The 25860-nt window shown below is 34.2% G+C and overlaps 2 protein-coding genes across 3 annotated transcripts; one reads left to right on the top strand and one right to left on the bottom strand.

Annotated features, from left to right (window-relative positions):
- Positions 1-3010: 3010 nt before the first annotated feature.
- On the bottom strand, positions 3011-4412 carry LOC105794497 (putative threonine aspartase). Its single transcript, XM_052628918.1, has 4 exons — positions 4242-4412; positions 3989-4151; positions 3618-3712; positions 3011-3409 (listed from the first exon to the last, which is right to left on the bottom strand). Exons 1-4 carry the CDS (start codon positions 4410-4412, stop codon positions 3329-3331), a joined length of 510 nt encoding a protein of 169 aa, XP_052484878.1. The 3' UTR covers positions 3011-3328.
- A 17915-nt stretch (positions 4413-22327) lies between these two features.
- LOC105794495 (ranBP2-type zinc finger protein At1g67325) lies at positions 22328-25646 on the top strand. Of its 2 annotated transcripts, none has more exons than XM_012623685.2 (10): positions 22328-22488; positions 22765-22810; positions 22903-23018; positions 23435-23711; positions 23917-23987; positions 24336-24381; positions 24492-24601; positions 24768-24792; positions 24868-25019; positions 25296-25646. In XM_012623685.2, exons 1-10 carry the CDS (start codon positions 22480-22482, stop codon positions 25296-25298), a joined length of 855 nt encoding a protein of 284 aa, XP_012479139.1. In that variant the 5' UTR covers positions 22328-22479; the 3' UTR covers positions 25299-25646. The 2 variants fall into 2 exon arrangements, with proteins under 2 accessions (XP_012479139.1, XP_012479138.1); XM_012623684.2 differs by having other exon boundaries at positions 23435-23717.
- Positions 25647-25860: the final 214 nt, after the last annotated feature.

Below are 25860 nucleotides of genomic sequence, written 5' to 3'. Positions count from 1 at the left end.
CTCCCTTAAGTTTGTGCCGTCGTTCTCGCCTCCTTGCTCCACCTTACTGTCACCCTTCAACCCTCTATTACTACTACCTTACACAACCATTGCCACGACCCCTTACTCTTTTTCCACTTTCTATATCTTCTCATGCTCTCATTTTTCTCTCCTCCCTTATTGCCATTCTTTTTACACCATCACTGTCGCACCGCTGCCGTGCTGCCTCACCATCATCACCATTGTTATTTTTCCCCTTTTTCTTTTTTTGGTTGTAGTCAAATCTCCTATTATTATTCTTTCTTTTTTGTTTTGATATTATATATATTTACTCATTTTTTCTCCATTCTTGTTCCTCCATAGTTGTTATTCCTTCATAAACTCAAGATCTTCGTTGAGTCTCTCATCCCTATCTATTTCGGTGAAGAGTAAGTGATCAAGTTTGGATCATATTACTTGTTCTTTTCCAGTTCTATGAAGATCTTTATTAACATGTATATTTCTTTTGATTAAAGCTCAAATCTAGACGTTCATAACATCTTTAAAAATTGAGATCAATCACCACCTCCACTTCAAGTCTTTATTAAGCGTAAGTTATCAAAACATAATTCCATAAAGTTGTCTTCATCGAACCTGTTTTTGGTGGTTAATCGAATCTAACATATGTGTGACTTCGTATATTTTATTTTTTTAAAGTTCAGATATTGAGAAGATCTTATCAGATCTGTGTTGTAGGAGTCTTGAAGATTAGAGTTAGTTCAAATGAAATTGCAATTGAAGCTATGGGTGCTAACCGATTAAATTCTGTGGATGTTTTTTCCATAAGCATTATATGTTTGCACTTAATAAAAATATATGTTTAAACCTTGTCATATTTATGACTAACCGAATGCATAAGTATTCTCAGTGAAGTGATCAAATGAGAAATAAACCCTTTAATAGGGTTAGCTAAAAGTGAGTGTCCCTGATCTGTGAAATATGTGTTGCCATGTCAAATCCATAATTTGGGCTTAGAAGAAATAGGAATGAAATTTAGTTTTTCATTTTTTTCCTAACACATAAGGTAAGAGAACTTAGAATGCCGTAAAATTTATTTTTGTTAAATAATTAGCAAGAATGAGCTTGTTGATTCAATGGTAAAGCCTTTGTGACACCTCAAACCCGATTGAGACTAACCGGCCTAAATTCGAAGCGTTACATTAGCCACCGAAGTGACTACCTAGCTAAAGACCTCCCGACGCACACCTCAACCCAATAACATCTCATTTATGACTAAATAATTATCATTTATTAATGCGGAAACAATTTGTGAACTATTTTTAAACTTTTTCTAAGTATTTAAACCTAAGGGTATTTTTATCACCTAAGGTTAAACTATCCCGATTTTATTTCTAAATAGTTACTGACCTTCTTTTAGTGAAGTTGTGCAAGCCTTAAAAATTTCAGCTTAATTCGAGTTCATTTACTAAGTCTAATTCAAGTTTTATTATTAGGGACTCAATCGTAACTTTTACAAACTTCTAGTACATTTTCTAAATTAAAAATTAAGTGTGTTTCTACCAAATATTAACAGTTACAAGTCTAATCCTAAAATATTACCAAGTTTCCCTATCATTAAAGGCTTCATTTAATCTAATCAAGTTTTAGGACTAAATTATAAATTAAGCAAATTAGAATACTAGATTACAAAAACCAAAAATTAAACCCCCCAAAACCCACACACCCGTGTGCAAACCACTACACTTATTTTGTCAAAAATTCGCTTTAGTTACCCGATTTTACATATTTTACTTCCCAATTAAACTTGAAATAGATACAATTAATGACTATAAACATCCACACATTTCCAATTTAATTTATTTACAACAAATATGTAACAAATAATCAAAATTTAACACCCAATTACACACTTAGCAAACACCAATTAATTCACACAAACTACATACCTTAGTCGCAAGCAATCCACTCCATGGTAAGCTTCAATTAAACATTGTTAGTATAAAATACATGCTTCATATACTGTGTTATCAACCAGTGTACGAACACTCATAAACATACCATAAATCAAGCACCAATTTGACATAAAATCATGTATTAAAGCAATTATAAAATCACCAAAATTAAAGTCCAAAATTTAATGTCCAATGTCCATTATAGTCTCTAAAGTAAATTTCTTAAACCACTACCGAGCCTTATTCTTGGATCGCCCTTGCACTCGCTTCTCGACTCCTTACACTTGGAAATTCTCTGCACGAAATGTGTGGTTATGAACTTAAAAATCTTAGGGTGCGTTTGGTTCACTATAATGGAATAGAGTTGTAATTGAAAAGAGCTGTAATGGAATAGAACTGTAATGGAATAGAGATGTAATCAATAATTTAATTGTTTGGTTGAATGGAATAGATGTTGTAATAGTATAAGTAAAAAGACTTAAATGACCAAAGTACCCTTAGTAGAAATTTTGTTAGATAGATGATTATTGATATTGTTATTAAATTTTAATAAATTATTGTTAAATATAATTTATTAAAATAATAATAAATAATTTAACCATATTTTAACATAATCATTATTAAATATAATTTAAAAATACATAATTTAATAACATTCTTAATATAATTATTATTAGATGAATTAAAATCTTAATATATAATACTATAAAATAATATATAATCTACTTTATTATTTTTAAACTGCAATACATATTTAATGTGCTAAAATATCATTAGTGAAACAAATAATTTAATTATTCTACAATAAAAAAAAATATTAGAAGTAATGATCTGAAATTTTGCTCAATGCGCGATAGCGTTCATCCTCAGTTAAACCTTCTACTTCACATAATGTTGAATATAATTTTAAAGCACTTTCTTGAGTGGTGACTAATCAACACCATTCATAACATTGGAATAAGGCATAAACATTAGAGGCAATGCATTAATTTCACCTTCAATAATGATGATCAAAGCTATGTATTGGTTGAGCTAACTATCCTTTTGGAGGAACCATTCAAATTGAGGAAGCCTTTAGGGATGAGATGTTCCTGTGTTAAGGTAATTATCATATGTTTTCTATGATAAAGGTTGCTTGTTTCTTTGGTTGTAATAAAAACAAATATTATAGACTTTGGCTCAATAGTAATACCATTGAACTGGTGAGGTTAAGATCATATCGATTTGATCACTTCAACTTTTATTCATCGATATTAACCATTAAATGGCAATCTCGAAGGGGGACATGTTACTTTCTTTTATAGTACTACATACACTCCCAAATAAACCGAGTAAATTAGAGAGATTTGATTTGATATGATAATTTATCCTTAAAAAACATGTTAAACAAAAATCAGTCATGTAGAAACATCAACTCGAGCTTCAAAATGATCAATTCCACTTCTATTCTGCTGTTTACTTCTCCTAAGAATAGAAACCTGAATCAAGAAAAAAAACAAGCATAAACAACAGATGGAGAGTACATAAATATTTTCATCTCTAATGGCTGTTAAAGCATTGCCATAAATAAATTGGACTTCATAACCATACATAATTAATGCAGTATCTTAACCACACCTTATAGTTTGCTACATCAATGAATATACCATCTACTCCAAAAACATGTTTTAATTGCAAGCATCATACCTTAGGCCTTTCCATGCCACTTCCAAAATATCCTATCCCAAAAGACAAGGATGAGTACGCAACTGCAATTTCTATAGCTTCGAATTTAAGCATATAATTTAAGATCGAACAAATTCAACTTCTATTATATGATTTATCACTTCTAGTTCTCACCAAGCATAGACCGTTACTGATTTCAACACCCATGCTCGGAATCAAGTAGACAATTAATGTTTCAAAAGATCGTATCCCATTATACTACTTTTGTATTAATAGAAAGAGATACAAGCAGAGACAACCTAACTCAACAAGGTCTATTTAGGATAACTGAAACTTTCTTCATGTAAAGGGAACAAATTCCTGTTAGGCATATAAATCCAAAAGAATCTTACAGTGACGATAAGACACAGCACTCCAAGCTGCAAATCCTTTCATTAGGTATTCTCCAGCACCACTAACACAACAATCAACTATGAAAGGAGCCCTAAATGGTCCTTTTAAGGAGGCCCAACAGCCTGCACCATACATTGCTGCTAATCCTACACGACCAGAGACCTGTCACAATTGTGGGAAAAAGTGTCTCATAATTATATAGCCTCAAAGAGGAATGAACTAAAAAATACAATTGCATCCAGTAATTATCACCTTCAGTGCAATACCACCGCTGGAGGCTCCTGATGCTATATTTCCTTCAGTGTCAACCCAAATGACTCCCACAGTGTCCATGATATTGTCTTGTGATGGGCTGAGCATACATGATTGACCACCACTGTTGTCCTCCAAAGTATCACAAGTTTGAGCATGTAAGCCTGACATACAGATGCATAATTTCGGTTAAAAATATTGTCCAAGCTTACATCTCCAAAATTATTTTTTGGGGGGTGCAAATCTTAAACAAAAATGATAAAAAATAAGTGCATGCAGAAGAGACTCAAAGAAACATCCACCAATTTTGTAAGCAATCAAATATCGGTGAAATCAATACAATTCACACTACTAATTATAGATATACAAAATCTTCACTGCTAAGAGAAAATCATGAATGCTGGTACAGATGCCAAGATTGTTGAAACACTAAGCAATGGTAAATTTACTAGTAAAACGATTTCCTTATCTCTCCCGCCTCTGTTTTCTTTTTCTTGCTCAAAAAATCTATAACTGATTCAAAGCTCAAAATCCAAAACCCCTTCAACCCATTTACCACAAACAACAAATTCCAACTAGAAATTGAAATCCCTTACTATTGAGACAAGCAACCTGAAATCCCTTACAACAGAAAAGCCTAACAATTCGAAAAAACCAACCTTAGCTTTCTAACCCTAAATTACCCTAAAATAATCGGATCAACCAATCGACCAATTTTTTTTCGAAAACTCATTTTTTTCATAGCTCCCTCCTAGGGAAATACAAGCAGAGAAGCAAAGAGATTGAATCCTCACAATGGAGGTGAGATTGAAGGGAATAATAACCTTACTCGTTCAACTTTGGAGACGTTTTTTACAATGTCGAGATCTTTGTCGATGATGGTTGTGGGATGAGAATAACTAAACGAGAACTAGGAGATAGAGTTGGGGTGTGGTGGCTTGAGGTGTTTGCTGAGGAAGAGTGGTAAAGGGCAAGAATGGGAGGTTATGTCTTTTTTCTTTCGGTGGAGGTTCTGTATTGCTATTCTTTAGATCAAGTGGGGAATGGCTATTACGGGAGGAGGCGGAATGGGAGATGAATGAAATTCTGTCGAATGGAGGATTCGGTGAACCAAACTAATGAATAGTTGTTTATCACCGAATCATCCAGGAATAGTTTGGCTATTCATGCCAACCAAACGTGTTGTTAGTGAATGATAGTAAAAACATCAAGTAATTTGCACCTAATCATGCATAAATCAAAGTAATTAAGAATTAAATTTTCAATCAAAACATGTTAACATTTCACCATAACATCACATGCTATTTCAAGAATTAAGAATCAAGTTTTCCATGGCATGTAAAATCATCTTTTAACACATAAACATTCGATCATATTGGCACAATCAATCAATTATATTGGCATAATACATCCATAGCAATAAGTAAACATGTGATCATACATTGGATAAATGTATCTTTGAACTTCCACAAATCAAATACATTCCTTTGAATTGAGCGACCCAAAGCCATATGCTCCTTATAGCACCTCAAATAACCCGATGATTGGAGACTCAAGCTCAACACTCCCTTATCTACTCCAAACAAATCATTCTACCAAGAGCCATATGCTCACAATATCACAAATAATGGTGAGTACTCACAAATCCTATGGCATGCCAGCTATATCCAATGGATCCACCATCCAATGTTGCCAATATAATCATACATACAATGCATAAAGTCTGTTGTTTAACCACTTAATTTAGGATGTTAAAATGCAAGTAAAAGCATGATGCCTAGCAATTTTAACATCAATAAAATTAGGCATACCGAATATCATTTTCCCAATATTCATATACCAATTAGAAAAACTTTATCAAATTTTCAATAAATCAGCAATTCATGCTCCAAATATAAATTTATTCCATACAATTTAATCATGCTAAAAGCATAATACACAACTTAGCAAACCAATTGCCATTTTGCTCGTTTATAAAATAAAACCTATTTTTGCAAATCCAACCATCCAATATGCAATTAAGTCATTAATAACACAAATTAAACATTTAATTTAACAAATAAGCAGGCTAATTTACCAAATTGCCCTTAATATCACTCGCCTCCACATTTAACTCTTTAAGCAAAAAAAGTATTCAAACAAGCAAGTTTGAGCTTCAATTCTAATCCGCACGTTCCTCCTCTTGACGTGGAGCTTTAAAAGAGACAAAGTATGCATTACAAACTAACAATAGCAACAAGAATCATGAAATTTGATAAAGTATACGAATCTAAATCATGACTTTAAACTACCTTACCGATGTTATACAACTAAGCCGAAATATGGAATTCCTCAACTAAACTCCCTTTTCAGCACCTCAAACCACTTCTAATCTTCATTCCTAATCCAATAATATGTATTCTAAGTATTAATTTCATCATTTAATCTGTTTCATAATTTTCTAGAAAAATCATCCATGTTATTGATCAAATCCGAATTTCTCAAAATTGATCCTTAAAACGTGTTTGATCTTTTGGTTTAAGATTAAAAACCTCTTATTAGACCTATTTTGAGTTTAGGCATCCATTAATATTTGGATTCCAACTCAAAATTAAAGATCCACCATTGTTGATCCTCAAGTTCAAGAAAGAAGAAATTAAAGTTGAAAATCCATTATAATCACTTTAATTAAGAAATAATGATTGAAATAAACTTAAAAAGTTTAGAGATGATGATTACCTTCAATTGAACTCAAATCATTGATTTAAAAGTTTGAATCAAAATGCTTGAAGAAATTCAGATGACTTTTTTCTCAACTTTGAAAATTATTTCGAGACATTTTAGAGATAATTTTGGGAGAGAAAATGTTTAGATATATTCTTTGATATTTGATTTATGAAAACAAGGGAAAAAAATGAGAGAAAAAGCTCTCAATTCAAGTGAAAAATGAGTGAAAAGTGAGGTAGTGGTAGAGTTTTTAAAATTGAAAACTCTCATCTGATTTTCAAAATTTGGGGAATTTGCCATCAAGCCACTCCCCATTTTCCCTTGTTTAACAATTTGCTACTTTCCCTCCAAAATCTGAAAATATGGTTTATGTGCTATAAACCTATTGCACATTTCCCTTGGTTTTCAAATTAGTCCCATTTAATTAATATTTTAAATCACCCAATTAAACCCCATTTTAAATTATTTTTAAATTCCAATTTAAACCAAAATATTTATTTTTACCCAAAAATTATTTAAAACCATAAAATTAATTTTTCTAAAAATATTTTTATTTTATGGAATATTATTTACCAATTTTTAGATGAAATTAATCTAACTAATTATGAATATAAATCGCTAATTAACCCGATTAATTCCCAATTTTCACTCGGAACCTGGTAAACTTACCGAAACTACTAGACCTATTTTTGGGGCCTTACAGCCTTAACTTACCCATAGGTCCCAAGTTCAAAACCCCTTGTATGCATCTAACCAAAATATTTTGTTTTTTTTTTATTTTTACCCATGAAAGTACCGAATGTTCAAAATAACCCAACCAAAAACCATTTTTTTCCAATTTAGTCTTTATTTTAAAGTAGTGTCAATTCTACATGAATTGTTAAAACCTATATCAATTGGGGAAAGAGAGTATTATAAATAGCCAATTTTAAGCAAACACTAAAATCATTACTTAGCAAATTTACAAGGAAAACACCCTCAAACTCTTTTCTTTCCAAATCAAATTTCAAGAAAAATGAGTCAAAGTTTTCAAAACCATCCCTCTACCTCAAGTGGATCATCAGCCTCCTCTTCCAACTATGTTTTTGTGTTTTCTCAAATCAGGTGTGAGATCTAAACCTAAATCTTTGTGTATAATTGAAAATATTAGGAACCCAAGTAGAACCCCCTTAGGTGGAAGCCCATGTGCGAGCCTGTATGTGTAAGCCCCTAGTATGTGTGAACCTCCAAGTAGGTGAACCCTATGCATGTAAACCCCCTTTTTATATGAACACCGTTGTACGCAACCCCCTACTGTGACTCCATATGCATAAACAAATAGGATTACTTATGCGAAGCCTTAGTAAATCAATGCGAACCTTAATTGTTTATGACATGCAAATATTTATGATTTCCACGCAAACCCTAAGATATGACATGCGGGCCAAATTATGTGAGCCTCTTAATATTATATGCGAGTCAAATTATGCCAGCCTTTTAATACTACATGCGAGTCAAATTATTCGAATCAACTATTGTTTATACATGCAAACCACTGTATGATAATTACGAGCCATAGTTATGCGACCCCAAACTGCGAACCCTAGATGCAACCCTTACTTGTGTGAACCCTAGTTGCGAGCCTACTTGTGTGAACCCTAGGTGCGAGCCTACTTGTGCGAACCCTTAAATGCGAACTATCTGTGTGAACCCTTAAGTGTGCAAGACTATGTGTGTGACCCTATATGTATAACCCCTATAGGTGCAAACCCTACCAAGTATGTTAAATCGCATGAAAAAATTGAAAAAAAATAGAAATATGAGACGATATTCGCACATATATGGGTTGAGTTGTAATATAGTTTTACAACGAAGTAGGAGAGTACTCTGAGGATCGTACCCAAGGAAGGCGAGAGCTAGATCAATTCTAACCTAAACACTAAAAGATCTAATTAGTACTCTAAATCAGTTATAATACGAGAACATAATAAAAGGGTTTTTAAGGGTTTGTATAATAATAAAATAAAAAACATAAAAGAAATAAAATTCAAGAGAGAGAAGAGTAGAGTGAATAAAATCTTGATTATGGGTGATTAGTTCGATTCAGTAATCCCAATAAACTGTAGTTTCGGGCTCCTCATCAATCAACTAGCCTCTACCTTAGCATGATCTTCTGACCTTCCACTAACATAATGAGTCAGGAAGGACTACTTATCTTTCGACCTCACAGTCCAGATTGGCTTGGGCTGAAAGTGTTCACGGATGGGCCATACCAATTTTGGGTTAATTCCCACCTTGATGACTTCCCGGGGTTGTTAGGCCTAGGGTTTGTTCCACGTTCTTTCTTTCCTAGACAGTTGATCCGTTGAGTAACCTTATAAAATAGTTAACAGATCATACCTCCACTCCCTAATCCCCCATAGAGGGATTAGTTCTTCATGGCTTTCATAGACAATATATAATCGATGTAAAGAGAAAGCATATTAATTAAATCGATAGGATAAAATAAATGAAAGAGCCTGATTGTATTGAGATTAATCGCAAATCCACATAGTTTGAATGCTTCCACACAGTTTGAATGCTTCCACAATTCAGATATCTTGAAATCAACAAGAACGACTGAAAGAAATCTAAAACCTAAAAATGAAAGAAAATACTAAACTAAATTTCACACAGAGAATCTAGTTTAAAGGAATGGTGTCCATAACAAGAGAAAAATGAGCCTATTTATAGCCTTCCGGTGGTCGTTGTCCTTAACCCTAGGTTAGCTGACATTCTCGAGCTTTAAGTTTAATTGTACAAACCAAAATGAGATTTAAGCTTTAAGTTTAATTTTCATAACAGAGTCGATGTTGTGACACACCAGGACCTGTGTCGTGGCATAGAAATTAGTATACTCCTTTTTAGCTATCTTCAAGGGTATGTCGTGACACCCTCAGCTTGTTTAGCAACATTGAAGGCAGTCTTGAGCTTTCTCCATTCTGCTGCCTATGTTGCGAGATCGAGTTATCTGTGTTGCGACATAGCGACTAGTATCCTTTTAGTACACCTTCTAATGGCTTCCTACACACTCGCAAAGTGCATTAGCTCACCTTTAGGCCTCATTTGGCCCTTAAAGTCAATAAAAGACTCAATTTGCACATTTTATTGAATATAAATAAAACTAAGAAAACTTAACTAAACCATCACAAAAATGATTGTATTCAACCTCCTTAAATGTGAAAACTAGTTTAATCTGCTACACCAAATTACGGCAGATCAAACTCCCCCACACTCAAGTCTTTACTTGTCCTCAAGCAACATAAACAAAAATGACAAATAAAAATGACGAACCTTGAACAAATATGATACAAGTATTGACTTTGGAGCATATGACTTAGGCATTTCATGCTTACTAACTACTTTAAAATGATAAATAATTGACTTATCACTTTTGATCACAAACATCTAAGTTTAGTATGTTAAAAAATATACAAGCATTAAGGGTCTCACCTATAGGGGTCCATCAACAAATCATACAAGTATTTTGATTATCTTAGTAGAATACAAATAGTCATTTATGCGTATGTTTAGTATGATGTCCGTTCATGTATAAGGATATTTAGGTCACATATGACTTTTTAGATGTAACATTCCGAGGCTTAGGACAGGTATGGAATTCAAAAACAATAAGCATCAAAAGGGTTACAAACACAAAAATAGTTTGACACATCGTATTGATTCCTAATATTCCCCCCTTTGTGACCCTTACCCACTCACCGCCTTAATTCTCCTTCTCTCACCTTCCTTGTCTCTCCATGTATAGGAAATCATAGCATGACATAGTAACTACAACTAGCCTTATGAGTTTTTGTGCAGTAATGAATGAGCTTATCTTTCTTTTGTGACTTTGTGACTTTCTTTTTCAGCTTATCTCACTCAAGAATGCTTTTCATTTTTGAGAACTTTTTCTACTCATATTACTTTTACTTTTTGGACTTTTTTTCTTTTATTTTACACTTTTCGGGCTAACCTATAGTCCTCATATCACACTAATCTTTCCTATTTCACTCTATTTTGACAAACTTCGCCTTTATGTATCTACCTAACCCTCAATACATATGGCCAGACACCTATAATCATACAGTGCAAGACTAAAAAAAGGGTAAATACAAATTAACATTTAAAGCCCAATGGTTTGTAATGAGGTTCATCAAGAAGTGTCAATAGGCTCAAAGATCGGTACTAAAGGAAAATATAAATAGGGAAACTTTTTGGCTCTGGATATGTTCCAAACAATGCCTTAGTTCATCCCTTAACATCTCAATATGCACAAGCTTAATCAACCAAACAAACTCAAATTCAACCATTTATCACTCATACTAGTATGCTCGTTTCCTTGTATTTTTATATCATTTGGTACAATTGATTACTTAATACCTATTTACAGTGTAACATATAGAACGTAGTAGTCTAATAATAAAAATTTTAACATTATGCCAATTTTTTTTGTAAACACAAGCAACCTATTTACATGCTCCTAACCAATCACTTGTATTTCTACAAGATCAAGCACACAAAAGACAAAAAAAATCAAAGAAAAATGTAAAGATTGAAAACAAAACAAATTTTCTATGTTACCCCCCATACTTTAGTTGACACATTATCCTCAATGTGTAGCCTTTAAAAAGATAAAGAAAGAAGTTACTCGATTGATCGTGGTTACTCCAACTACTAATTGTGGGTGCTTCCTCGTTTGATCATGTAAAGCTCGAATTGTTTGTGTCTCTTTCGTGTTTGATTCCAACATAGAAAACTTACACAAAATACAATATAACTAAAAATCTACTATTAATCCTACTCCTATAGAGTCTAAATCAAAATCATCCAAAAATCAATATAAGTCATTTTAAAAAAAACAGAACTATGAATTGGTCAATCTCCTTCCTCAAAATACATCTCTTCACTTCCGTCGTCCCCTCATCCTCTCCTTCCTCTTCACTTTCATGTACCTCTTCTTCTTGTTCCAAATTTGTTAGCTCAAACATATCAGGTGTATAGTTGGGGACCCGAATGTTGTTTTGCCTACCAAATTCCTAAAAAATTGGTCCCGGTTCTTGCATCCACTGAATCATCCAATCTAACTTTGGATGACTACTCTCACCAACTTCTTGTTGAGCTTGTGCCAACCTTTGTGATGAAGTTGGTATAGTTTCGCTTCTTGCTGTTGCGTGTTTCAATATTTTATCTATTTGGCTTGTAGCTCAACATTGTTGGAACAAGGTATCTACGATGATACTTCGGGAATGCTTCAGCAAATGCTTAGTAGATGTCATAGGTACTCCTGCCTTTTTACATAAGGCTGTCACTAGATGGGGAAAGAAAACTCCCACCTTCTGCCCGTTAATGCATCTCCTTATGTTCTAGTGGATCCGTTTGCCAATACAGACTTGTTTTTTCTGCAAAATATCATAGAGTTAAATTGCTCTGAAAGTATTAACGTTAGAAACATTTAAAGCAAGTACGATTCATATGCATACAAATTAAATCCACATTTTAGCCTCTGCAAACATAATGGCTTGATGAAAGGACACTGGAGCATTGGTACATGAGTGATATTTCCATTCGCCCATACCTTTAGTTAAAAGGTTTATAATGTTATCCATATCTATGTCTCAAAAATATTCCAAATCAGTTTCATCAATAAAATCTTTTTCATAGTATGGAGCATTATAAAAGTCGCAAATAGTTCGAGGGGTTACTCGCACTTTTTTCCCTCACATAGGTACTATTTCCCACCTATAGCCTTTAATATTTCTAGACTCCTGGTCCCGTAAGGATGCATAAAATTCTTGAACAACAGAGACCATAGGATTATCAGGATTGTCCAAAAACGTTCCCACCTCTGATATCTTACTAAAGGTTATATATCCTTACACAAAAGCATCGAAGAATCAAATCCCCTTTCTTGGATAAAGGTTTTTCCTTATAGTTCAGTAAAATATTTTCCAATATCCAGGTGCAAAATTAGAGGGGTTTGGAACCATCGACAGTTCTGGTTCATTAGTTTTTCTAACTTTTTAAGTGGCATGATATCTAATGTTACTAACTAATAAAGTAATCAAGCAGTTTATTTCAATAGAATAGAAAAAATTAAGATAGGAACCCTTAACCTTGTATGAGCCTTTAGATTCCTTGTCACATTTTTGTTTACTTGTCATTCCTTGGAGTGGATTCGTTCTTGCCCTTCACAAGTAAGTTTCAAAGAAGATCTAAACAAATCAAAAAGAAAAAGGGAAGGATGAGTGTTAGGGTTTAAGTTATTTAGGGAGGTTTAAGAGATTAAAGGAGGTAAATGGTGCTTAAATAAGAGTTAATGTGGTTATATGTTAAGAAATAAGTGTTTTAAGGGTTTAAAATTGGATAAATTAATGGTTAGGATACCGGGTTACACGAATGGGCCGGGTCAACCTTGTAGAAAATTGCAGCAATTTCACGACACAGGGGTTCCGTGTCACGACATCCTTGGCAGCTTATCGTTTTTGTGACACAGGGGTTTCATGTCATGACACATCGTCCAGTTTGGAAATTTGGGGAAACTGTCCTCCATGTCGCGACGTAAGAGTGTGGTGTTTGTCTTTGTGAAATAATATGCGAATGTGCAAGTATACACGTCAAATTAAGTAATAAAGCAGTAAGTAAGATCCATTTATTTATTATGTAAAACAGAAATCAAAAGACAAATTTCATCATAGGCCTTATCTCCCCTAGGTGTTTACAAAATTAGTTCATAATCGTGAATAAAAACATCTTAAAGACAATATAACCACAAGAAATAAATTAACTCATAATAAATTTAAAGGAACTAAAAGGAGATCTTCAATCTTGGTGGAAATCTGCTTCAGATTCGACTTCAGTGGTGTTTTACGAGTTGTTTTCTTCAATATTCTCTAACGGCTTTCACTTCTCTTCTTATATTTGGTATATATAGATCTTAGAATACCCGAAAAATCTTAAAATTACATTTTTTCGCATATTTTGAGTGCGAATCACGAAATCCACACAGTCTGGCACATGCTTGTGTGGCAGTCTGTGTGGCTCACACGGTTGTGTGTCCAGCCCATGTGGCTCACACGGTTGTATAGCTCCTGAAATTTGTTCCAATTGTCTAATTTTTGCTTCGTTTTTGCTCATTGTGCTCTTAAATGCTCTCCTAAGTATAAAAACACGAATTTAATTAGGAGCATAAAATTCACCATTTTAACTCGAATAATCATCTAAAAATGCATTAAGAATAGGATTAAAACATTTTACTTTTAGCACTTATAAAGTTCCTTTAACACACAAGTCCTTTAACACATGACTTAAGCCTTCAGCATTGATGTTTTCAGTGAACAGGGTATGCTTGTCTTGAACATCTATCAGCCCAAATTGGGCATTGATTCTATCTTCATCAAATGGGATCGATGTTCCTTAAACATAAATGAAGAGGTTATCAAGGAAATTTTTATGTGTATAGAATTCTTGAACAACTTTTCCAAGACATCGTCCGGGTGCAAGCAGAAGATTTGCCAATTGTGCGTTTCCACAATAGATGAATCTGACTTGTCATAACCCATGTGTGGCTCATCCTTTAAAAAAAGCCTTGCTCAAAGTAGAATGGTTTCTTGGAAATGTTATCTTCATATTTCGATGCAGCAACATTGTTGAAGAAATTTTCGGTTAGGTGGCACCTGCCTGAGAAGATCTGACACCTTTAGAAGCTATTTTGACTCTTGCCATTGATTAGTCTTGAAGAATCCTTATGACTTTTCTATAGACTAAATAGGAAAATGGTTTGCGAAACTACTCAAGAGAAGTTAGTGAGAAGAAGTTTAAGGTCCAAGAAGGGATGCAAGAGAGGTTAAGAAAGATGAAAATGGAAACATTGTGTAACTACGGGTAAATAAAAGAGTGCTGGCAATTGTAAAGATGTAAATAGGGGTAATGGGTTGGATGGTTTGTAGAAACTTATAGGGTAAGTAGTGTGAAAAAGAGGGAAGAGGGAAAAGTAAAAAGGGTTTTAGAGGGAATCTTAAAATGACCTAGCCTTAAAAAATTTTGGCACTTTCTTCATGGGCTTTCGAATTAGGATAGGGTTCAACTGTCAAAAATCTTTTCCTTGGACTTTTTCTCTCTCTTCAACCCATATTTTATCTGTAATTCATGCAAAATCTGTACACTAAAAATAATATAACTAAAATTGAAAATAACATCAAGTAATTAAAGATAAAAATTGTAAAAACAAAATTAAAATAAAACAAATAAACAAAATAAAGATAGGAAATAGATGTTGAGCTTAAACATCTCTAAGGTTAATGGGCTATTTGTCTCGATTTACATGAGCACCCCATTAGTGCTTTAAACGTTGTCCATTAAATTTAAATGTGACCCGTCTGCATATCCTTAAAGTCCATTGCTCCATGAGGGTATAATTTGGCTACTTCAAAGAGACCTAACCAGCAAGATTTCAATTTTCCAGGGAACATTTTCAACATTGAGTTGAATAACAACACCTATTGTCCTGGTTCAAATTGACGCGGTATAATTCTGTTATCATGCCAGCGCTTGGTCTTTTTCTTATAAATTTTAGCATTCGCGTACACTTATGCCCTGAAATCTTCATTTCATTTAATTCAAGCAATCTTATATTACCAACAGCTTTCCAATCCATGTTCAATTGCTTTACAGCCCTGTATGCCCTGTGCTCTAACTCAACTAACAAATGGCATGGTTTTCTGTAGAGGAGTCTGAATGGTGATATTCCTAACGGGGTTTTGTAAGTAGTGCGATATGCCCATAAAGCTTTGTCCAGTCTTAAGGACCAATCCTTACTATTTGGATTAATAACTTTCTTCAAAATCTGCTTAATTTCCTTGTTAGAAATTTTAGCTTACCCGTTCGTTTGCGGATGATATGTCGTGGCAATATTTTGTTTTACTCTGTACCTTTGCAAGGCATTGGTAACTAGCTTACAATCGAAGTGAGATCCCTCATCACTAATGATGGTTCAAGGCGTATCAAATCTCGTGAAAATATTCTTGTGCAAGAACTTCATCACTGACCTGGCACCATTAGTAGGTAGAGCTATGGCTTCTACCCATTTGGAGACATAATCTATTACTACAAGTATGTATAAATTTTTGAATGAGGGTGGAAATGGACCCATAAAGTCTATCCCCCAAACATCGAACAACTCGATTTCCAGAATATTTTGCAGTGGCATTTCATGTGAGCATTTTGATTCACAGCTCGTGTGAACATACATGTACAAGATTTGATGGATTACAGTTATATGATTTAGCACACTATGTCTAAGCTATCCTGGGTATCCAATAGTATTCTAAATGGTTCAACAGGTATGATTTAGAAAGAGGACGATATGAGTTCGATATGAACTACGACATAGACATATGTGAATTTCATTGAAATGGTAATACTTGGTATATTGAGAGTTAAGATGGATGATATATGTATATGATACATGATTAAATGTTGTGCTCATCCATGATTATGATGCCTTTGTTATATGTGTAAATGGCTAACATGTTTGGTGTACATGCTTAGGCTTTGGCCAAATTGTGGTTGGATTATGCCATGTTAACTTACCTATTATGTGATTAAATGGTAAGTTGTGTTTTATATTATATGAACTTACTAAGCATTTATGCTTACTCTGTGTTATTTTTCATGTTTTATAGTGAATCAGAAGCTCGTTCGAGTTGGAAGCTTGTCTGAGTTATATCACACTATCCATCGACTATATCGATACTTTTGGATGTTTTAAGTTTGGTTATAATGACATGTATAGGAATTTTGGTTGTTGAAATAGCCATTTGGTTTGACTTGTGTGGCATTTTGGTGGTCTAATGGAATTTGTTTGGCATGTATATAAATGGCCTTAAAATGGTTGATATTTGGCTTGTTATGTTGAATGATGGAAGATGGAATGATAGTCTAAAAATGCATATTGTAAATGGTCTTGTGATAAGTTTCAATGTGGTGGTTTGATACTTTTATTTTGGATGATATTTATCAATGGTTTATGTTGATACAAACTTAGTTAGAAGTTGGTGTATTATTTTAGCCAATTTGAGTATATGATTATACATGTTAAATGTTGCCATTTCGGGTGCCTTAAACCATATTGGTTGTATGCTTCTATACCATAATTGCATAGTTTGATTATGCATAATTTTTGTGCCTTTTGATGGCTGGTATGTATGAGCAAAAGTGATTGTAGGTATATGTTTGAATGGGTAAGAAAAATGGCTTGAAAATGGCCTTTTTTTCGTCAACACGGGCAAAGACACGGGCATGTGTCTCAGCCGTATGTGACACACTGCCTGGTGGCACGGCCGTGTGTCCCCTGTAGCTTTCAAAGGGTTGCAAGCCAAGCTATTACACGACCTAGCACATGGTCTGGAACATGGGCGTATGGGGTTACTTCGAAGGGTACACGACCTGGCACACAAGCCTGTGGCTTGGACGCGTGACCCAAGTCAGTGAGTTACACAAGCACAGACACGGGCTAGGACACGACAGTGTCCCTACTTCGAATGCCCACACAGCCTGGCCGTACGGCCGTGTGACCCTTGCAGTTTTGAAAATTTTCACTGTTTTCTGAAAAATTCTATGAGTTTTCGATTTAGTCCCGACTTGTTTTTAATATGTTTTTAGAGCCTCGAGGGCTCTTATAAGGGACAATATGTATGATTTGGGTTGATTTTAATAAGATTATTGATATGATTTGAAATGTTTAAAATTATATTAGTTTGAAGTGAAATTTCTAGTAATGCTTCGTAACCCTATTCTGATGACGGATACTGTTAGGGGTGTTACATTCATAGCAGGTGGATTATTACCATCTTGATTCATTGCTCTTTGTTCTATTCTCCTTCTTAGCAAGGTCCTTTCAATTTCTGGATCTAAGAGATAGAGTCCTTCCGCAGGAGTGCTTATACGCATACAACTAGTAACAGACCTGTTGAGGTCACAAAAAAATTAGCAACTAAAACTATAAAAATTGCAATAACAAAAACTAAAGTTACCAATCGTCAATCCCTGAAAACGGTGTCAAAAACTTGTTGCATGTGAATTGATGTGTGAATTGTGCATGTGTACATGTCGAATCAAGTAAAAAAGTAATGAGTGAGAATCATTCCCACGAGGATTGAATGAGTGCTCTTTGTCTAAGTTATCACAATTGAACAAAAAAGATAAATTTAGCGAATGATGTTTAATGAAATTAAAATGGGATTAACACATTAGAAGTGAGAGTAATGGAGTATACTAGCAGAGATTACCATTGCAACAAATCAAACAAGAGTACTAGGGACTTTAGCAAGGTTGGAATATTGGTCATGAAGGTTGGGATTACTAAGGGATCTGTTCTAACCCGTGAACAATACAGTGGCAAAACTATGGTGAACTTATTGTTCGATTAGGTACTAATGTGGTTTACCTCTGTCGAAGCAAGACCTAGGATTACTCACCCCTAAGGCTCTGTATGTCTATAGGTTCGGGATTAGCAACTACTACTAAAGCTCAACCTTCTAAATCGTATAAGGTAAGGCTCTATGTCTAGAGTTTACAAGAGTATTTCACTCAACACTCACTTATATTACCCAACTTTGGTCTAAGTAACCTAATCATGTTGGTGTCAAGTTACCTTAAGCCTTATTGAGCATTCATCAACACTCACTTAAGCATTTAAAGAAAAGCAACCATTAGGTAAAGCAATAATATGAACCATATTAAGCCATAAACATTAATCGAAGTTAAAACATCATCCAAAGCAAACCCCAGTCGTATTAAGTTAGCTAATGGTTGGGCTACACAAATTCAAGTTATTTTCGTATCATTAATATCCCAAAATATTAGTTTAGAATAGAAGAATTGAAACAAAATGTGAGGAAGAAATCTGGGTTTCCAAACTCCGATCCCCCCAACTCAGCGTCTTGTTACTCGCCTTCACCAAAGTTCACAGTCAGCTCAACTTGCCCTTCTTGCCACCATGAGACCTCTGTCCAAGCTTAGAAAAATAGCCGTATTTTTCTCTCTCTCTTTTTCTCCCCTTTTTTATTGCCTTTTATACTTGGGTTTTCTTCTAGAGTAAAATCCATCAGCCAATAATTGTTTTTTTCCCTAATTTTGAGGTGAATATTCTCCATTACATGTGCATGTGGGGGACCAAATGCTGAGTGCTCTTATTGCTGACCAGGTGTTTGTCGTTTTCTTCGCCAACATTGCCATGAAAACCTTTTATAATGCCTCGGCAAACCTCTATCCTCTGTTATCTTTCTCCCTTCTCCCTTAAACCTACCATTCAGCCACAACAAGATATTTCCACAAGCAATTAAAAGTAAAGATGCAATAAAGTAATCACCATCTCAAGTTCTTAGATGCACTGCTTGATTAACTAGAAATGATAATGCAATTACCTAAAATGAAGCTAATTTTACTTAAGTACAAGTAATTAATTAAGTCTAAAAGTATAAATTCGAACTCTTTTCAAGAGTTATCACACACATGGTCATAGTTTGTTACACAATTGTGTGCCTCCTCACGCATGGCTTAGGTCCTTACACATGGTTAGTCAACATGACCATGCCTATGGCTTCACACGACTTTGGGCTATCACATGGCCTGGTCACATGACCGTGTGACCCCTATTTAGCATTTTTACCCCACTTTTCTCAAATGTTTCAATTAAGACCTTACTTTATTTTAATTTTTTTATAGCTTTAATATGTTCGATTTAACACCGTTAGGATATGAATGGTATGATTTTAATTGTGTTTAATATAATTAATAATTGTATAGGAATATTTTGATCTGATATAGCATGATTCTATTCTGTTTTGTATAGTAGCATATTATAACCCTAATCCGGCGACAGAGATATGTAAGGTGTGTTACAGTGCTCGTCCAATAACTTTGTCATAAGTGTATTCCCCTCATAGGATATCCTTAATCTCTTTGGGATAAATTCATTCTCCCAATATGATCCTATTTTATCTCATGGTAACCATTACATCTTCCTTCATGAAAAGTCAATTACTATAAAATAGTAATCAAGTCATTCATCACAAAGACGAACGACCCACGGCTACGTTTACTTTTCCTCAACCATGTAATGCTAATGGGTGGATATCATTTGAACTATGAATTCCACTATTGTGAATGATTCTACATACTGTAAAAGTCGTATACCCAACGCACCAAATTTTGGTTCCTTATCTATTTAAACTCAGACTTTTACTTATATCAAAGTATACGAGTCATGCATACATAGTTTGTCATCCACTCAGGATTAAGGTATGCCACACTTTGAACATTAGAAGGGAATAAATCCATAAAAGAATTCAGGATCTATTCTTCTTGGTCCAGTCCGATGTACTATCAGTCCAGTCGGTTACATCTATGTCTCTATTTTCTAGGATTCATCTGTTCTGATGCCAAAGGCAAGGCATCTCCCCAATTGGACTTGATAGACGACATATTAGTCTTTCAATCAGTTTGCTCACTTCTAATTAGACTAAGGACATGTTTAGGTCCGTATACTAATATAAGTTGTCTTTATGTAATACGATCCAACTACATAATATCGTTTAGTATTAGTTTAAAAATTAGACAACATGTAAGCCAATATCTGCTTCTATTTTTCTTTGCATGCAAAAAGCACATGAGGATAATTATACAAAGTATATTAATGTAATCCATTAATTATTTTATTAACCAATCTATTCGACAAAATTATAAGTTTACAAACGAATATACTACACTTAGGACACCAGATCCAACATTAACACCTACAAATTTGTTCTAATTTGTTTTAACATGATTTTAAAGTTTTAAATTTGATTTTATCTATTTTTATGTTTTTATAAAAATGTTTAAAATTTTAATTTCTTAATTAAAATAGGATTTTTGTCATGGAAACGTTTCGATAGCACTTCTCTTTCATACCGTATGTTGGGAGGGGTGAAGGGTGTTACATTTAGTTTATTCCTGGCTATCAACCAACATGATTTTCTCTGTTTATCTTGAACCTTTGGTTTTTTTAGAGAGTGAACTTTAATTCACGAACTGAACATACAATGAAAACTTTAGCTTTCAAGTGGGGAAAGTTAATTCCCTATATGGGTTAGAAACTAACTCGAGTTGTAACACCCCTCACCTGTCCTGATGACTAGTACGAATGGGAGAAGCCACGAGAACATATACAAGAAAGAAACCTTGGATTCATTTAGGAGTCATGACTTATAAAACATTTTTACAAATTATTTATTCAAGTTTTAGATGTTTAAGAGGCTTTAGAAAAAATTTAAAATCATTTACAAATGGTTAGAAATTGATCGAAGGTGTTTGGATCTCAAAATGGGCTCAAAATGCCAAAAGGGCTCAGAACAGTGCAATACCTCTACCCTTGGAGCCAAACATTGACTTGAAAATCACTTGTTTTGATACCCAAAGGCTTATTACCAAAACTTGAATTTAGAGGAATCAAAACATCAAAAACAATTACCAAAAACACCTCTAAACATAGTAACATAAAACATGCTTTGGCGATACTTCAAAGACATCATGAAAAGCAAATTTGATATCAATCTAAGCATTGGTTAAATGGAAATTTGGCTTCATGAATGCCAACTTACTTGGAGCTTCAACTTAATAAGCTCAAACATAACCACCAGAGCTTCTAACATATCAATTCAATATTAGGCTACTCAAGATATCAAATGGCCATTGAAACTAGCATGATCATATATATCGATTGTAATATTGTAACATTGTAATATTCAATTACCATTTCTCAAGTTGATCAAAATTGTCAAATTCATGCATTTTATAACCATAAATTCTTTTCATTAATCATTTCTAGTTCTTTTCACCCAATGTAGCCTTAGTGAATTATATATGCTCTCTCTTTTATGTGACAATATTATTTATGAATTTGTTTTATGATTTTAAGAAAATGATTTTACTGTTCACATTATAATATTGTACATGTAAATTAAAAATAAGACATTTTAATGATTATGACTTTTATTTTTAAAAAACCTTGCAATCAAACTATACAAAACAATTTTTTAAATATTTTAAATAATTAACCTAATATATTTTAATTCATACCCAATTAATTTATGTTTCACATATGATCAATAAGATTATTTAAAAGCAATTGAACCTTGACCAATAAATTCGAGGCATGCTAATTGAAAGAGTACATGGACCATCCAAAATAGGCAAAGGTCGCACCGAAGTCCAAACACCGGGCCCCATCCAAATCACAATAACGGCGTCAGAAATTCAGAGGGGCAGCAGCGAGCAACCGTTTATACTTATTTTAAACCAAATTTTCAATTACATCCCTCACATCACGCATAAAAATTCCCTGGTTATTCTGTTTAAAGTCCGTTAGTTTGTCACCGCCCTTTTATCGCAGGTAGGGCAAATCCCCAATTCCCTCTCTCTTGTTTCGAATCTTCACACCGAAACAGTCATATCTCCCTCTATTGCCGCCGCCTCAATGTCTCAGGTATTATGCCCTTCCAATTCTCTGAATTTCCCCTCTTATAGATTCGAGCATCCAACTTAATAGATCTAATGATAGATTTGTCTTGAAAATCAACTCCCCTTTGTCAAACTAGGATTCTCTTTTCTTTCGGTTTTTTTTTGTGCTTTTCTGTCGCTGCTCAATTCTCCAATTTATTATCGAAAAGTGGAAATGAATTTCGTAATTATTGCTTAGTATCGATTTATGCACATATTTACGGTGATTAACCTTTTTTCTTGGGGGTGGCAATTGGTTCAGGTTGATAATAGAAACTCTTCTGCAGCGAAGCGAGCTAGAACCGATGGTATGCCGCTTAATTTTATTTTTATTTCATTCTGTGTACTTTTTAACATGTTTAATTTTGGCAATTTTGAATTTTTATGGTTAAATTTGTAGGCAGTCGTAGGGAAGATGATTGGACATGCCCTAGTTGCGGGAATGTCAATTTTTCATTTAGAACTACTTGCAATATGCGCAATTGCACTCAACCCAGGCCAGCTGTTCATAATTCAGTAAGTCTTCATATTTATTAGCCAATGGCGTTCAAAATATTCCTGAGTTTTTGAATATTGTTGAAATTTTAATTGCTTTAGTTTTGGCTCGTAGGTTTCGATTTTCTGTTCAGATTGGAGTTGTTTTTTAACAGAATTAGTAATAGAAGAGCGGATTCTTCAAAATATGTGGCTTAGCAAGTTATTTTTAATGAAGTTAATACCTGGTTCTGTGCTGAAAGACCAGAGTATATTATGTGATACCCAATGCTTGTTTCGTTCTAGTCTGTTTATGTCCTATTTTTTTATGACTCTGTTTATCATAAAATCGTAAATCTTTTCTACTGTTTGTTTCTCTCTTTAGAAACTGACCCTTTGCATTTTCTTTCTCCCATTATTTATTTTTAAAGCTTGAGTTGGTAATTTTTCCCTTTCAGAAATCTACAGGCAAGCCTCTCCAGGCGCCACAGAGTTATTTGTCATCTGCTCCATATGTAGGTTCTGGAGCACCATCTTCTATGTATCTCGGTGTACCACCTTATGGTTCTTCCCTCTTCAATGGTTCCTCTATTCCTCCATATGAAGCACCTTTTTCTGGAGGATCGGCTTATCATTACAATTATGGCAGTCGTCTTTCTGGTGGCAGTCCCTTTCGGCCGCTCCATATGCCTTCTGGACCACCCCCTTATTCTAGTGGGCCTATGATAGGGAATGGTATTGGTAATCTGCCTTCCCGTTTATAATTGCTATTACTTTTCCTGTTTATTCACTCTTGCAAGTTAAATTGTTGACCAAGAAAACCCGTTGATATTTCTTGTCTGCAACCCAACTACCCATTTACATATATGATTGACCTTAAGCATGATATTAATATCATATTAGTTAGTAAGTTATGGGCTTTTTTTTCTTTTTTACTTAGGTGGGATGTATGGTGTGCCCCCTTTGATGGACCGGTATGGCTTGGGGTTGCCCATGGCCCCTCCTCCAATGGTATGTTGAGATGTTTAATGCTAATTTGAGATCATTCTTTGTTAGGTTTTTGAAACTAAGATTGCAAGCTTAATATTTTGTATCATTTCTCCATCATGTAGTTGCACATTTTCTAGGTTTGGGTTTGTGTACTGGATTTATTCAATGCTTGGCAGTTATCAATTTGTATTAAGCATGCATCCCTCATTCAGCAAAGGCACGGATTTCTCCCTTATAGGAATACTGTGGATTGGTTCTTAAATTTGACTATTCTCTTTTGACCATCTAATATTTTATAAGTTGTAGTGGAACTAGAGTGTCTTATGCATGAGTCACAGTTTATGATATAATTACATTTTCAAACTACAGGGACCAAGGCCAGGATTTTTTCCGGATGATAAATTACAGAAAAAAGGTACAGGCATGACATATCTCTACTGTTGTTTTTCAAAGAAGCCATTATCTTGTGCATTACAGAAAATTTTTTGCAATAATTTAATTATTTTCTCTTTGAATCTTTGTCAGATGCTACTCGTGATGATGATTGGACATGCCCAAAATGTGGGAATATTAACTTCTCTTTCAGAACTGTCTGTAACATGCGGAAATGCAATACGCCTAAGCCCGGATCTCAGGTTCTTGTAAACTTACATATTTAATAATGATGCAATGTAGCTGTTCTTTTGACACTTAATTTGCCTTTGGTACTTCGAAAACTGTAAAGTATATGAAATACTGCATTCCTTTTCTTTGGTTATGAACTATTTCTTGACTTATAACAAATTTTTCTTGTAAATGCAGACTCCAAAATCTGATAAAAGTTCAAGTAAGTGCTTTTAAATTTGCAAACATCATAATGTCATTTCTGAAATTTGATGGATATGTATTTCATGCTTTTCAGAACAAAAGATGCCAGAAGGAAGCTGGAAGTGTGAGAAATGTAGCAATATTAACTATCCTTTTAGGACAAAGTGCAACAGACAAAATTGTGGGGCTGAGAAACCAGCTGAATCAAAGAAGTCGCCCTCCCCAACAGTGAATGAAAATGATCAGGTTTGTGATCTGATGCAGTTTCTTTGTCATGTAGTTTGTTACTTGAAGTTAGTGTTTTTGCTGCCCACATTTGTACACGTTGCGAATTCAGTTAGCGTTCTATACTTCAAACTATTCCTAGTTAAAGAATTATATGGGTTATCTGATTGTGTTTTAAAATGTCGTTATTACTATATTTTCCTACAATTCTATGGTGAAGACATTGTTGAATTTTACGGTTTTACTGAAGTTTTTTTGTCTTTCTTTCCATTGATTTGCAATTGTCTACTGTTCCAGTGAGTACTAGGACATGTTTGAGGGTTGAGAAGGTCCAGAGTTATCCAGCATTGCTCAATCTGGGTGTCTGAAAGTCAGTCTTGTCGTCCTCATTTTGCAGCGGTTGTCAAGTTACTCTTCCTTCTCATTGATCAGTGTCCAGTTTTTGTATTAATGCTATGGTACTTCTGGTCTTTATGGATCGTTGGTGCATTATGTGTCAACCATCTTAATCCAGAAAATATTTACAGGTTGGTTCTGGTTTCGGTGAGGTTGATTTTGTAATTTGGAATCAACTTAGCTATTCTAGTGAGCATGTTACTGTGAACTTAGATATATTGCTAGTGGGTAAAAGACACTGCAAGTTTCACATTTCTAGTTTTCATTCAGTTTCCTTTTTTGTCTGTGTTGGGGTTGTCATTTTGTCTAGCCAAAGCTTCTATTAGAAGCATAAGAAGTTCACAGCTTCTAATATTTAATTAGATCTATCGTCAGGTATTACTGGGGGTAGGAAATTTATAACTGTTTTCGTACTCGACTATAGGAGGTAGCGGCCAATTTTTGTATCATGTGTTTTGCTCATGGC

This window comes from Gossypium raimondii, chromosome 3 (assembly GCF_025698545.1).
Source record: "Gossypium raimondii isolate GPD5lz chromosome 3, ASM2569854v1, whole genome shotgun sequence".
NCBI classification, from domain to species: Eukaryota; Viridiplantae; Streptophyta; class Magnoliopsida; order Malvales; family Malvaceae; genus Gossypium; species Gossypium raimondii.
Note: the sequence above shows the minus strand (reverse complement) of the source record. Positions and strands in the feature narration are given on the sequence as shown.